This window comes from Culex quinquefasciatus, chromosome 1, assembly GCF_015732765.1.
Source record: "Culex quinquefasciatus strain JHB chromosome 1, VPISU_Cqui_1.0_pri_paternal, whole genome shotgun sequence".
Lineage (NCBI taxonomy): Eukaryota > Metazoa > Arthropoda > Insecta > Diptera > Culicidae > Culex > Culex quinquefasciatus.
In genome coordinates, this window is record NC_051861.1 from 102,674,156 (window position 1) to 102,688,320 (window position 14,165).

Genomic DNA, 14,165 nt, shown 5'->3' on the forward strand with positions numbered 1-14,165 from the left:
TGATTGAATTATCGTCAAACAATTTATTTCAGATGATTTCGAAGTCGTGATCGTGCTATCTTGTCGAACTTCGATTTTGGGCCAAGTTGAGTTAAGGATGCAATCACTGTCTCACCTTTTGACCAAACCCCTAAAATTCTATTTCAATCCTGAGAAATTCAACAAAAACTGAAAAGTTACTACCAGTGCGACAACTGGCTAAAGGGAATTTAGCCAAAGGACACATTGTCACACGTACATGCCCGACTACCGAAAACATTTTTAATTATTACTCGAGAATCTGGCAGCCAAATTCAACCAAACTTTGGAACATAGCTCAGAACATTGATTGAACGTGTTTGTTATTGTTCTCATTGCGTGCTCTTGTTTTTGTTTATTCAAGGTCATCACGTGTTTTTCTTGGAGCGCCAAAAAGCAACGAGCCAAAAAATAACACGATAATGTCGAAATGTGAATTACCTTTTGATTTGTTAGTCGGATTTTCAATGAAAAATATGTAATATGACGGGGTTTTTTTTATACAAAATACCATATTTTTTAAAATCTTCCGGACTTTTGTTAATATCGTTTTTAAGCTAAACTTTTGTAATAAAATACTAAACGTTAAAATTTCAAAGGGGCAAAACAATCAAGGAGCAAAAAATTGCTTTGTATCCGATTTTTGGGTCAAACAAAAAGTTTTTTATAAATATATTCGGTGAAACAGCAAAATTTTCAGTTGAGTCCTAACCCTTGATTGCTAATTCGCTAACTAACACTGATAGTCCAACTCTATAGTAGAACAGAGAATTTAGCCAAAAGATATAGGGGAACTATGCCCTTTTTCAGCCTATTTCTATTATCGGCCTATCAGCACTTTGATCATGAATTACAGCTTTCATAAAGAGTTTTTGACTGTTCCAAAGTAACAAATAGCTCAAATAAAAGTGAGCAAGCAACTATCCATTGTTGATGTATCTAAAAATGTTGATTTAGTAGCGGAAAATGCAAAAGTGATGAGAATTGGTCGAACGGCTTAGTGTGATTAAAATGGGTATATTTCCCCTAAATTCTTTGGTAAAATATAAATAAATTTATGGAATAATTCAAACCATTTTGAGGTTTTAAAGTGGTCTGTTTGCGTTTATTCGTATTTTTTTGTAATCTTTTGGTATTTTAGACCCCCCTGTGTCACGGTATTTTCCTATACCAAATTGTCAAATTTCCAGTATTTTAAGTACCTATTTTAAAAATTTAAAGTACATAAACTATTTGAAGCATTTAATGATTAATATTCGATATTTAATAGCATTTTAAATATCTTAAATATTTTGAGTATCTAAAGCATTCAAAGTATTTAAAGTCATTAAACTTTTTAAAGTATTTAATATATTTAACGTAATTCAAGTATTAAAGGTATTTAAAGTACCTAGTTTAAATTAATTAAAGTATTAAGTATTTAAAGTGTTAAAGTACTAGAAGTTTTAGAACTATCTACTACTACTAACTATGTATTGAGAGTATTTTAAGTATTTTTAGTATGTAATGTATACTAAATATTTTTTGTTTTTGAGTATTTTAAGTATTATAGTTTTTTAGCTTTTCAAGTATTTTTAATATTTTAAGGATTTTATTTGCATAGTTTATGTTTTCAAAGTATTTTAAGAATTTTATTCATTTTAAATATTTTAATAGTTTCAAGTTTTTTAAGTACTTTAAATATTTTATGCATTTCAAGTATTTTGAGAATTTGCATTTTAAATATCTTAAATATTTTGAGTATCTAAAGTATTCAAAGTATTTAAAGTCATTAAACTTTTTAAAGTATTTAATATATTTAACGTAATTCAAGTATTAAAGGTATTTAAAGTACCTAGTTTAAATTAATTAAAGTATTAAGTATTTAAAGTGTTAAAGTACTAGAAGTTTTAGAACTATCTACTACTACTAACTATGTATTGAGAGTATTTTAAGTATTTTTAGTATGTAATGTATACTAAATATTTTTTGTTTTTGAGTATTTTAAGTATTATAGTTTTTAAGCTTTTCAAGTATTTTAAATATTTTAAGCATTTTAAGGTTTTAAAGTTTATTTAAGTATTTCAATTATTAATTTATTTTTTTTATTTTAAGGATTTTATTTGAATAGTTTATGTTTTCAAAGTATTTTAAGAATTTTATTCATTTTAAATATTTTAATAGTTTCAAGTTTTTTAAGTACTTTAAATATTTTATGCATTTCTAGTATTCTGAGAATTTGATTATTTTAAGTATTTTAAGTATTTATAAAGTATTTTTAATGTATTTTTAAGTATTTTAGGTATTTTAATTAAGTATTTTAAGTATTTTTAGTATTTTAAGTATTTTAAACATTTTAAGTATTTTAAGTATTTTAATTATTTTAATTATTTTAGGTATTTAAAGTATTTTAAACATTTTAAGTATTTAAAGTATTTAAAGTATTCAAAGTATTTAAAGTATTTAAAGTATTTAAAGTATTTAAAGTATTTAAAGTATTTTAAGTATTTAAAGTATTTAAAGTATTTAAAGTATTTTAAGTATTTAAAGAATTTAAAGTATTTAAAGTATTTAAAAGTATTTAAAGTATTTTAAGTATTTAAAGTATTTTAAGTATTTTAAGTACTTTAAGTAATTGAAGTATTTGAAGTTTTTAAAGTATTTGAAGTATTTAAAGTATTTAAAGTATTTGAAGTATTTCAAGTATTTAAAGTATTTAAAGTATTTAAAGTATTTAAAGTATTTAAAGTATTTAAAGTATTTAAAGTATTTAAAGTATTTAAAGTATTTAAAGTATTTAAAGTATTTAAAGTATTTAAAGTATTTAAAGTATTTTAAGTATTTTAAGTATTTTTAGTTTTTAAAGAATTTTAAGTATTTTAAGTAATTTAAGTATTTTAAGTATTTTATGTATATTAAGTACTTTAAGTATTTGAAGTTTTTGAAGTATTTGAAGTATTTTAAGTATTTTAAGTATTTAAAGTATTTTACTGATTTTAAGTATTTTAAGTATTTGAAATGGTTACATACATGTAAAAAATCACAAAATTTCATGTTAAAGAAAATTTATTGAATCCACTTAAAAGAAGATTTTCAATCACTCTTGAAAGTTTCTTGAAGATATTACATGATTAAACTGAGTTAGAGACGATTTTAAGCTCAACATTTTGCCGAGCGTAAAGCGGACTGTCAAACCTTCTGAGCGTTTTTCTCGAAACATCGAGTTGATTTACGGTGCCACGATATCGCGAGATGGGATGGACCAAATTGACAGAAATTTGAAGTGAGAACTCTCAAGACATATCCCGTGTGCATGATTTTTCAATTTTGTCTTTTTTAAAAATGCAAAAATCAAAAACTGACGATTTTTTTGCATGAAAAACACAAAAATATTTTTATCTTTTTTTAAATAAGTTTTTTTAAATCATGACAGGACCGGTTTAACGAGTCTTCACCAAAATTTTGAGTCGATTTGGTCAAGGCAGTGTTAAGATATCGTGGCACACGTTTTTTGAAACTGCTATTTTCAAAGAGCTATATATCTCGGCAATGATACAATCAAATGTCTTAATTTTTTTTTTGATGAAAGTTGAACATGTATATTTTAATGCCCTGAAAACAGATTTTAAATAAAATTAAGTGTGTGCTCACACCTACCTCTGACTTTTTTGTCGATTTACATGTATTTAACACCTTAAGAATTTTAAGAATTTTATTAATTTATAGCATTTGAAGTCCTTTAATTATGTCAAGTCGTTTGAGTATTTTAAGATTTTTTTAATTTTAAAGTATTTAAAGCATTTTCGGTATTTTAAGTATATCAGGTATTTCAAGTATTTCAAGTATTTCAAGTATTTTATTTTTTTTATTATTTTAAGTTTTCAAGTATTATAAGTTCTTTAAGCATTTTAAATTTTCTAAGTTATTTAGGTATTTTAAGTACCGTAAAACGGGGTGACTTTGATAGCCGGGGTGACTTTGATAGGTTTGCGATTTTTCCGCAAAATGAAGAGTACAATTAAAATACGTAAGGAATGGTTTAGAAACATACTGACCGTGATAGAGAAGTGTTCAAAGTACCTCAAGAAGAACTTTTCATAAAATGTTGACAAGTTTAAAAGTTAGTTAACTATAGTTAAGAAAATGTTGATGAAAGTCATTATTTTAAACTTCTCTAAGTGTCATGATTTTCTCAATGAACATGATTTTTAATCGGAAAACAGAATGCATTTTCGGATTCTTTGGACAATTTTCCACTAGGAGAAGGTTAAAAAAGTTTGTAAATATTAAATAATATGTATTTTTGAAACATAATTTTAAAAAAATCACCAAATTTATAGGCAATTTCAGTATAACAAATTTCATGTAAAACGTGAAAACTTGTGATTCGTGCTTCGAATTCAGTATAAAATGCAATATAAATCGATAATTTTACAAACAAAACTAGTGTTAACAAATTTCAGGCAAAATTCCGACTTTTTAACAATTTTACCTAAAATTTATATGTATTTTGTTGAAAAAGCTTATAAACTTAGTTAACTTAACATAAACATTGATTTTTTTCTTACAAACTATATCAGCTACTTTAGTGATGGTACATTTAACGTAAAAATAAAGTTTGAACATCTTAAATATGATTTTAACAAGAAAAACTATGACTATCAAAGTCACCCGGAATTAAAACTAAGAATTTTTAACGTAACTATTTTTCTAAACACTATTGAAAAAACTTTTTTTCCAAAATTGTGCATGGACTTTGTGTGGCCTACCCCAGTACATGTTTTAAAAATAATAATATTGAGAAAACCCTTACCTGTTGGAAAATATTCTAAAAACAAATTGAAATCCTATCAAAGTCACCCCGGTTTACGGTATTTTAATTATTATATTATTTCATTATCATATTTATTTAACGCTTTTTTAGCTTTATAATTTTTTTAATAGTTTAAAGTATTTTAAGTATTTTATGCATTTTAAGTATTTTAAAAGATTATTTTTTTAAGTATTTTAAGTATTTAAGGTATTATATGTATTTTATGTATTCTGTGTATTTTATGTACAGTCCAGACTCGATTGTCCGAAAGCCTCGGAAAAATTTCACTTCGGATAATCGAAAGTTCGGATAATCGAATCACAAAAAAAAAAAAAATGTTTTTCGTTGCCTAATTTTTTACTGTCGCTCTTAAGTATGACCCCTAAACTACGTTAAAGTGATTTAAAACTTTTAAATCCAAGATGCCGGCCAATATGGCGGTGTTGAAATATTGAAAAAATGCATTTTATTATTTAATAGGCAATAAACTATTCAAATTTGACTAAAATGGTGGTGCAGAACTCGAATTTGATGTTTAAAACAAGAAAAAGAAAAAAAAAATGTTCGTGATTCGATTATCCAAAGTCCCATAGAAACATTCGGATAATCGAACTTCGGATAATCGAAACTTCGGATAATCGAGGCTTCGGATAATCGAGTCTGGACTCTATCGAGTCTGGAGTCTATCTTAAGTATTTAAAGTGTGTTAAGTATTTTAAGTTTTGAATTCGCAATTCGCAATTCGCAATTTTCAGTGTAAGAACGGGCCTTGACCGATCTTATGCACCAGGTTCCCGACGAACACGCACTGCCCTTACACCTACATCTCACCCTTGCTCTGAGTCAGTACGAGCAGCACGCTAGAACACGCTTTGAGTGTTCGTGCCAGGCATGCACACCTTCTTTTCCGGTTACGCATTTTAACTCGGCCGGGGGTGGTACATTACGTAGGGTTTGATGTAAGTATAAGCGCCTAACCATTTATAGTGTGCCTATCAACTTTCATTGAAGCAAAAACTGTTTTATCTTTAGTTTGAATTCAAAAACTAGTTGTTATTTTACTGTGTATTGTTTTCTCCTGAATCTCCCCTATTGTTGAGTCGTGTTAATCTGTTGCTATTTCTTCTGTCGCGGTGTTTTGTTACAATATTTTGGTCCTAAGCATTTTAGAAAAGTTTTTCAAAAGTACAATAGAAATATTTGTGTTAATCCTTTAATCATTTCATAAATTGAGTCAGGGCTCGAACCTCACTTGCTTAAGAAAAAGGTGAAGTTTCAAAACAATGGACAGTGAAAGAAATATACTATGTAAAGAATCAATAGTTAAAGAAAGATAGTAATTTATGAAGAAGATAAAGAAATTAACAATAGTTAATAAATAGAGGTAACAAACATGCTTAGATTGTATTGAGGGCAATTTACAGGGAAGATGAGAAATTATTGAAATAGATAAATAAAGAAAAGGCACATGATAAACAAAATTGACATCGCTGCCAAATTAAGGGAAAGCAGACAGTTTGTTGCAGCAGCATCAATTAGTAAAATAGAGTGGAAAAGCGTTGAGAAATAAGAGAATAAGAGAATTAGTAAAATCGAAATCAAATGGAGGATAGTAAACAAAAGCCGTTTAAGAAAATCAGTGAAACAAAATAAACAGATGATAGATGGTAGCTGGAAATGGAAAGGAGAGAGGAAACCCCGTTCTGCAACGTTCAGGTACATCCACAGCAGTTGACTCAACATACTGCGAATTTAAACAATACCGTCTACAATCACAAATTACTTCCCTTTCCCACATTGACGCGCCCCTTTCTTCTAGCCGTCTCTACTCTGACCCTCGCTGGTCAAAGGTTTACGATCCGTTTCCACAGGCCACCAGCTAGGTCATCATGAAAACCAAGCCAACGTGGAGGTAAGAAAATAGGACACTTGCAAGGAACCAGAGCTATACTGTCCTGATCAAGAAAGATCTAACAGGACTACGGACGTAGTCAGTGACGCTCCTTCCAGGATGTTCCTCGCCTGAGCGTCAACTGAAGAGATATCATCAGAATCATTCGCACTTGGTATTTTAAGTTTTGAAAGTATTAAAAGTATTTAAAGTGTTTAAAGTATTCAAAGTATTTAAAGTATCTAAGTATTTTTTCGAGTGATTTTATAGCCTTTCCTCAGTAAGATGAGAAAAGCAAAAACAAGAAATATATTGAAACAGTCGAAAATCTGGATAGATTCATCTAAAATGTTAGCTCGAATAACTGGCAGTTATGATTTTTTTTTTTTTGAAATATTTGGAGTGCTCGAAAAATAAGCATAAGCAGGAAAATCAAGCTTAACTTCTCAAAATGCTGTGTGACTTTTTAGCTAGATGTTCCATTTTGTGGAACTAACTGTAAAATCTACGATTTTGGTTGGAAGGTGAAAAGATTACTTTTGTTTTAAATTTAAAATTATGATTTTTCTAATTTCCACGACAAATCTCCTGTCTGCGCGGATCTGTTCAAAATTGTTAAAATATTAAATCCAGAGATTTCAACCATTTGAAACCCCTCGAAATACTCACTCCGACAAAAACGCATCCTCAATCAGCTCGGCCGCCGTCGCCCTCTTCAGCACGTCCACCTCGAAGCAGCGCTTGATAAAGTTCCTCGCTATCGGCGACAGCTCGGCCGGAATCTCCGGGTGCTTCTTGTAGAATCCCACCTTGAACATGGCCGCCTGTGGCGAACCCAACTCCACGAACGGCGGCTTTCCGGTGGCCATCTCGACGACAGTACACCCGAACGACCAAATGTCGGCGGCCGGGCCGTACCCGCGGACACCCTGGTCGATCACTTCCGGGGCCATGTACTGGAGGGTGCCGGTGAAGGTCTCGGTGATGGGGTTGATGCCGGCCAGGCGTTTGGACGTGCCAAAGTCGGAGATTTTGACGACGCCGCTGTACGTGTTGACGAGGACGTTGTCGCCTTTGATGTCACGGTGGACGATTTTCTGGTCGTGGAGGTATTTGAGTCCTTCGAGGATTTGCTTAGAGTAGAACGCGATGGTGGCTTCGTTGTCCTTGAGGGGCCCCACTTGGAGCGGAGCAGAGCGGAGAGGAGCCGCCGGGGACTTGCTCCATGAAGATTTTGAAGTAGTTGTCTTCGGACTTGGAGCCCCAGTACTGGACGATGTTGCGGTGGCGGAGTTGGGAGTGGAGTTTGATTTCTTCGTGCAGGGGTTGGACCTCGTGGCTGAATTTCTCGGGGACTTCTTTGACGGCGATTTTGACCTGGGTGTTGAGATCGCGGGCGGCGTAGACGGAACCGTAGGTGCCGCGGCCGAGGACGATGCGGCGGTTTTGGTCGTCGAGTTCGTACTCGTACTTGATTTCGTCGGCGGTGGTTTCGGTGGAGAGATCGATGAAGCCGCTGCCCTGGTCGGCGGTCATTTGAAGGATGAGGTCGTAGAACTGCTGGCGGCACTGGGGCGAGGGAAGTACATCTGGAAGTCGTCGGAGTTTTGCTGGACGTAGAGGTAGGCGCAGCGTTCGTCGCGTTTGTACAGGCTGACGGATTTGATTTGGGACGCGAGGAAGTTGAAGTTGTGCACTTTGCGGCATTCGTTCTTGGCGTGCTGCTGGCAGATGTTGGCGATGTCGATGGATTTCTGCTCGGCGTTCATGTGGATTACGACGTACGAGGGCATCAGGATCTTCTGGGTTTCCTGGATGAGGATCGGGAAGCGGACGGTGGAGGAGGGTTCAGCGTTGGTGGCTTCCAGGAAAAACTCCATCCAGAACTGGAAGATTTGCTGCTCGATGGAGATTGAGGATTCGTCGGATTTTCGTCGCGAGTAGTCGATTAGGGTGATGTTGCCGATGGTTGATTTGAGGTACCACTTGGGGGGCTTTAGGCGGAACATGCACTCTGCGGCTTGGATTGCTTTGGCGTAGTTTTCCGCGAGGACGGAGATCTCGAAGAAGGTCGCCACGTTCCAGTAGTCTTTGATCGAGGAAAGTGAACCCTTTTTGCCGATCAGGTTGTTCAGGACCATCCCAATGTGCTGCAGTTCCGTGTCGGAGAAGTCCTTCCCCTCGATCACGAGCAGCGTGGCCAAGTTGATGCCGGCGAACTCGTTGGGTTGAATCTCGAAGCTCTTCCGGTACCAGGTGATGGCGTTCTGCAGCGATTCCTGATCGGTCCGGTTGGACTCGACGAAGATGTCCTTGTAGATGCGACCGCACAGGCACAGCATATCCGGAAAGTGGTTCTCCTTCTTCTCCAGCGCTTTTGTGCAACTCTTCAACGCCTTATCCCGGTCACCTTCCTTGTTCCGCCGATTCAACGCAAAAGCGTACAAGTAGTTCATGTTCCCCGTGTTGATGTAGTTCTGCTTGTTCGGCACCGTCTGCAAATCATCCACCAGCTGCACCATCGCATCGTAGTCCTGAACATCCCTCAACGACAGCATATAAGTCTGCACAATCTCCTTCGAGAGCACGTGCGGATCGTCCAACCTCCGCCGCATATTCCGCAGCATCTTCTGCAACTCCTCAACATTCCCCGCGTACTGATCCCGCAAACTCCGCAAATCAGCCATAAACTTCTCCCTCAAGTGCGCCTTCGACTGAATCTCCACATCCTGGAAGATCTTCCTCAACCGCCCCAACAACCCAACCTTACACTCGACCTCCTCCAAGTACCCTCCCTTTCCCGGATTCGTCACCACACAACCCCTCCCCCCCTCCACCACCCGATACGGCACAAACGTATAATTCCCGCACGAAATCTTCATCCGCAGCGTCGCCTCACTCTCCTCATCCTCATAAATCACAATATTCTCCTTCATCTCGAAGCTCTCCCGCACCCCCAGATGATAGCACAGCGTACTCTGCTGAACCTGCACGCTCAAATCCACGACCGCCACATCCGCACTGTAGAAGCTATCCACCGTGTTCAGCTCCCCAAAGTCCAGCTTCTCAAACTCCAGCAGCTCCAGATTGGCGCCAACCTGCGCGCAAGCGCACTTCAACTCCTCGAACGCGACCCCCCGCTGGCCGGAACTCGTGTCGATGACGCACGCAATGTCCATCCGGGGCCGGCTGGAACCGGCTTGGGAGCTGGGGCCACCACCGGTAGTTGATCCGCCGTTGTTGGATTGGGCGGGAGTGGGCGTGGTTCCGGCGATGGCTGTGGCTGACGAGCCATCGCTCAGGTTGGAGATGCTGCCGGCGAACGAGCTGGACGGGAGGATGCCCGGCGAGGGGAGGGGTTCTGAAACGAGGGGGGAAGGGAGAAAACTGATTAAAAAATTGCTTGATTAGGCTTCAAATTAAATTAAAGTCAGATTGGCGTTCTCTATTGCGGGAGTTTTCTGCTAATCCACCCCGGGATTCGAACTGACGACCTTTACATTGTAAGTCCAACTGCCTACTAGAGACTCCGCCTGGACTGAGCAAACCTTTAGGTTAAACCGGGGCCAACATTTACTTCTCCGTCCAACGAATCAGACAAATCTCGACTCGAGAAATGCCACCGGGTCCGCCTGGGATTGAACCCAGGGCTTACTAGGATGAGAGACTACCACGCTAACCACTACACTACCGAACCCGACAAAAACGATTTTTTTTTTGGTTTTTAGAGCCCTTAAAGTGCCTAGAACATCATGTTTCCCCTAAACTCAACCGTGTACACTCAACCCCTGGTGGTAGGTCACTTTTTCGTTTGACACTTTTTAAGTTTGTACCCCGATGGTTGGTCAAAGTCAAACTAAAAAGTGACGAACTGTCACTTTTTACACGGCGCTCACGCACACTATCAAAACAAACGTTTGGCAGTGTGTGTGAACTCCGTGTAAAAGGGGTGTCAAACTAAAAAGTGACCCCGTTCGTTTGACAACAGTGTAAAACCATCGGGTTGAGTGTATTGCAAAATCATAAAAAAACTTATTTTTGAAGGTTTTGCTCTGATGTTTTTGACAAAATTCAAGAACCACCCTAATTTTCAACCATGCCAAAAGTTGCACCTTCCTATTTGCAACAACTCTTCGGAAGACATCTAAAGCCATTTTTCTTGTTGCAAAGGACGTAGTTTCAAGTTGTTTTGCGCTCAGAAGCTTCATATCAGCATCCTTAAGTCCAATCTACACATGATTTCGAAAAAAAGGAAATTTTAACTATATCACTTCAAAATGGTGCAATTTATTTGAAATTTATGAAAAATCTTTTTGAATTGAAGTGAAATTTTAAATCTAAAAATAACGACTAATGTTTTTTTCAATATTAATTTCAATGTTTTCGAAAAAATATTTGTTGAAAAAATGGCAACACTGCCTAATCATTTGGCACAATATAAAAGTTTATCGCATAATAACAAAGCAAAAAAAAACATAAAAAATTAAAAAGCTTCAATAATAAAAAAAAACTCAAGAAATTTAATAAATTCAAGAACATCAGGAGATATTAAAAAGTAAGAAAGTATTTCAATTTTAAGAAACAAAGAAGCACAAAAAATACACAATTTAAGAAAATGGGGAATTTATCCAATTTTAGAAAATAAAAATAAAACAACAGAGAAATTTACAAATCTGGAGTTTTTTTTTTTAAAAAAAAAAAGGTCAAATAAACCAAATTTTCAGTTTGGGTGTTTTGTAATACCCCTGCATTAAAGCGGCAAAAACTGGAAAATTGGTTTATTGGACCTTTTCAAAAAAAAAAAAAACTCTAGAAATATAAAGAATTTCAAGAAATTCAAGAAGTTGAGGGAAATTGAAATTCAAATTAAAAATTGAAACATATTAACAAAGAACACAAATTTTAAAATCAAGAAATTCATGATAATTAAGACGATTAAGAAATTCGAGAAATTCAAGAATGATGATTAAGGAAATAAAGAGTTCACGAATTTGACTAAATTTTTCAAAGTTAGTTTTTATTAAGAATTTCAAAACATTCATAAAGGGCTCAGTCCTGTTTTTTCGTGTTATTTTCCGTCTCTTTTGTGTCGCTGTTCGAGTGCATGGGGTGATTGGTCATTATAATTAAATAATTACATCAGTAGTGCGGTGCCTGTGTGGACGCTCAGTCCTATTTTTTTCGTTTTATTTTCCGTCTCTTTTGTGTCGCTATTTGTGTACATGGGGTGATTGGATTTCTTCTTCTTCTTTTTTCATTTATTTTTTTTTCGCGCGTTCGTTGGCCGATGAATTTTATTTTTGTTCTCTTTATATAGTTTTCGATAGAAACGATCCGATTTTTGTTTTTTGAGACAAGCAAGTCGTATTGCTGGATTAAGTCCTTTCCATATCATCGAGGATCGGAAGGCACGTCGACGGATATGTTTAAAGGCTTATGATATAAAATAATTTTAATGAATGAAGCCCTTCCTACATCACCGTTGATCGGAAGGCACGCCGACGGAGAATTTCTGGAGAATCGCGGTCGAATTAATACTATATTTAAATCCCTAGATAGGTATCTTTCCGCAGCCGGCTGCCTAAGATTTTTAAAATTTCAACCCATAAACAAATTGCTCATGGTCACATCACCTACCACAGTGAATCCTGACCTCATACCCATCTTACTAACCCCTCAAAACTCATGTGATACTTTGTCGGAGACGCAGTCGATTTGGCGGTCCCATCACTCAAGTATAGGCTAACATTCCCATCCACTTCCCCGTGTCTTACCACTGGTCGTGGCCGGCGTCGGTATTGATCAGCACGATAGGGACCTTTGAAAATTGCGAAGGGGTGATGATTGGTTCCTACTTTTCATCTGTGGTCCACGGAGCAATGTTTGGGGGTCCTGGTCAATAACGAAGTAGCAGCTACGGGTAGACACCAATGCTATGCTATGCTATGCTAGAATTTCAAAACATTCATAAAACCCAGAAACACAAAAAATACAAATCAAGAAAATTGTAAAAAAATAAGAAATTTAAGGAATTTTAAAAAATTCTAGAAATTAGAGAAAATCAGAAATTTAAATAAATTCAATGCGTTTAAGATTTTTTTCAACTTGGGAATTTCAAGCATTTCAAACATTCAAAGAATTTAAAGAAATTATAGAAGTTTTTGAGATTTAAGAATTATAAGAATTTCAGGAATTTTAGAAATCAATAAATTTAATAAGTTTGAGATTTTTTTAATTTGATGAATTTCTAGAATTTTAAGGATTTCAAACATTTAACGAATTTGAAGAATTTTAAGAATTTTAAAAATTTCAGAATTTTAGGAATTTTAAGAATTTTAAGAATTTCATGAATTTTAAGAATTTTAAGAATTTTAAGAATTTTAAGAATTTTAAGAATTTTAAGAATTTTAAGAATTTTAAGAATTTTAAGAATTTTAAGAATTTTAAGAATTTTAAGAATTTTAAGAATTTTAAGAATTTTAAGAATTTTAAGAATTTTAAGAATTTTAAGAATTTTAAGAATTTCAAGATTTTGAAGAATTTTAAGAATTTTAAGATCTTTAAAATTTTTAAGAATTTTAAGAATTTTAAGAATTTTAAGAATTTTAAGAATTTTAAGAATTTTAAGAATTTTAAGAATTTTAAGAATTTTAAGAATTTTAAGAATTTTAAGAATTTTAAGAATTTTAAGAATTTTAAGAATTTTAAGAATTTTAAGAATATTAAGAATTTTAAAAATTTTAAGAATTTTAAGAATTTTAAGAATTTTAAGAATTTTAAGAATTTTAATAATTTTAAGAATTCTAAGAATTTTAAAAATTTTAAGAATTTTAAGAATTTTAAGAGTTTTAAGAATTTTAAAAATTTTAAGAATTTTAAGAATTTTAAGAATTTTAAGAATTTTAAAAATTTTAAGAATTTTAAGAATTATAAGAATTTTAAGAATTTTAAGAATTTTAAGAATTTTAAGAATTTAAAGAATTTAAAGAATTTAAAGAATTTAAAGAATTTAAAGAATTTAGAGAATTTAAAGAATTTAAAGAATTTAAAGAATTTAAAGAATTTAAAGAATTTAAAGAATTTAAAGAATTTAAAGAATTTAAAGAATTTAAAGAATTTAAAGAATTTAAAGAATTTAAAGAATTTAAAGAATTTAAAGAATTTAAAGAATTTAAAGAATTTAAAGAATTTAAAGAATTTAAAGAATTTAAAGAATTTAAAGAATTTAAAGAATTTAAAGAATTTAAAGAATTTAAAGAATTTTAATAATTTTAAGAATTTTAAGAATTTTAATAATTTTAAGAATTTTAAGAAATTTAAGAATTTTAAGAATTTTAAGAATTTTAAGAATTTTAAAATTTTTTAAATTTTAAATTTTTTTTAAATTTTTAAGAATTTTAAGAATTTTAAGAATTTTAAGAATTTTAAGAATTTTAAGAATTTTAAGTATTTTAAGAATTTTAA

The 14,165-nt window shown here is 33.3% G+C and overlaps 1 protein-coding gene across 1 annotated transcript in view; it reads right to left on the bottom strand.

Moving 5' to 3' along the window:
* LOC6040734 (mitogen-activated protein kinase kinase kinase 15) overlaps window positions 1-14,165 on the bottom strand; it is a 57,508-nt gene that overhangs the window by 10,050 nt on the left and 33,293 nt on the right. Inside the window, 4 exon segments of the mRNA XM_038251533.1 lie at window positions 7,371-7,872; window positions 7,875-7,907; window positions 7,910-8,278; window positions 8,281-10,062. Of these exon segments, the coding sequence (XP_038107461.1) occupies window positions 7,371-7,872; window positions 7,875-7,907; window positions 7,910-8,278; window positions 8,281-10,062 (2,686 nt within the window).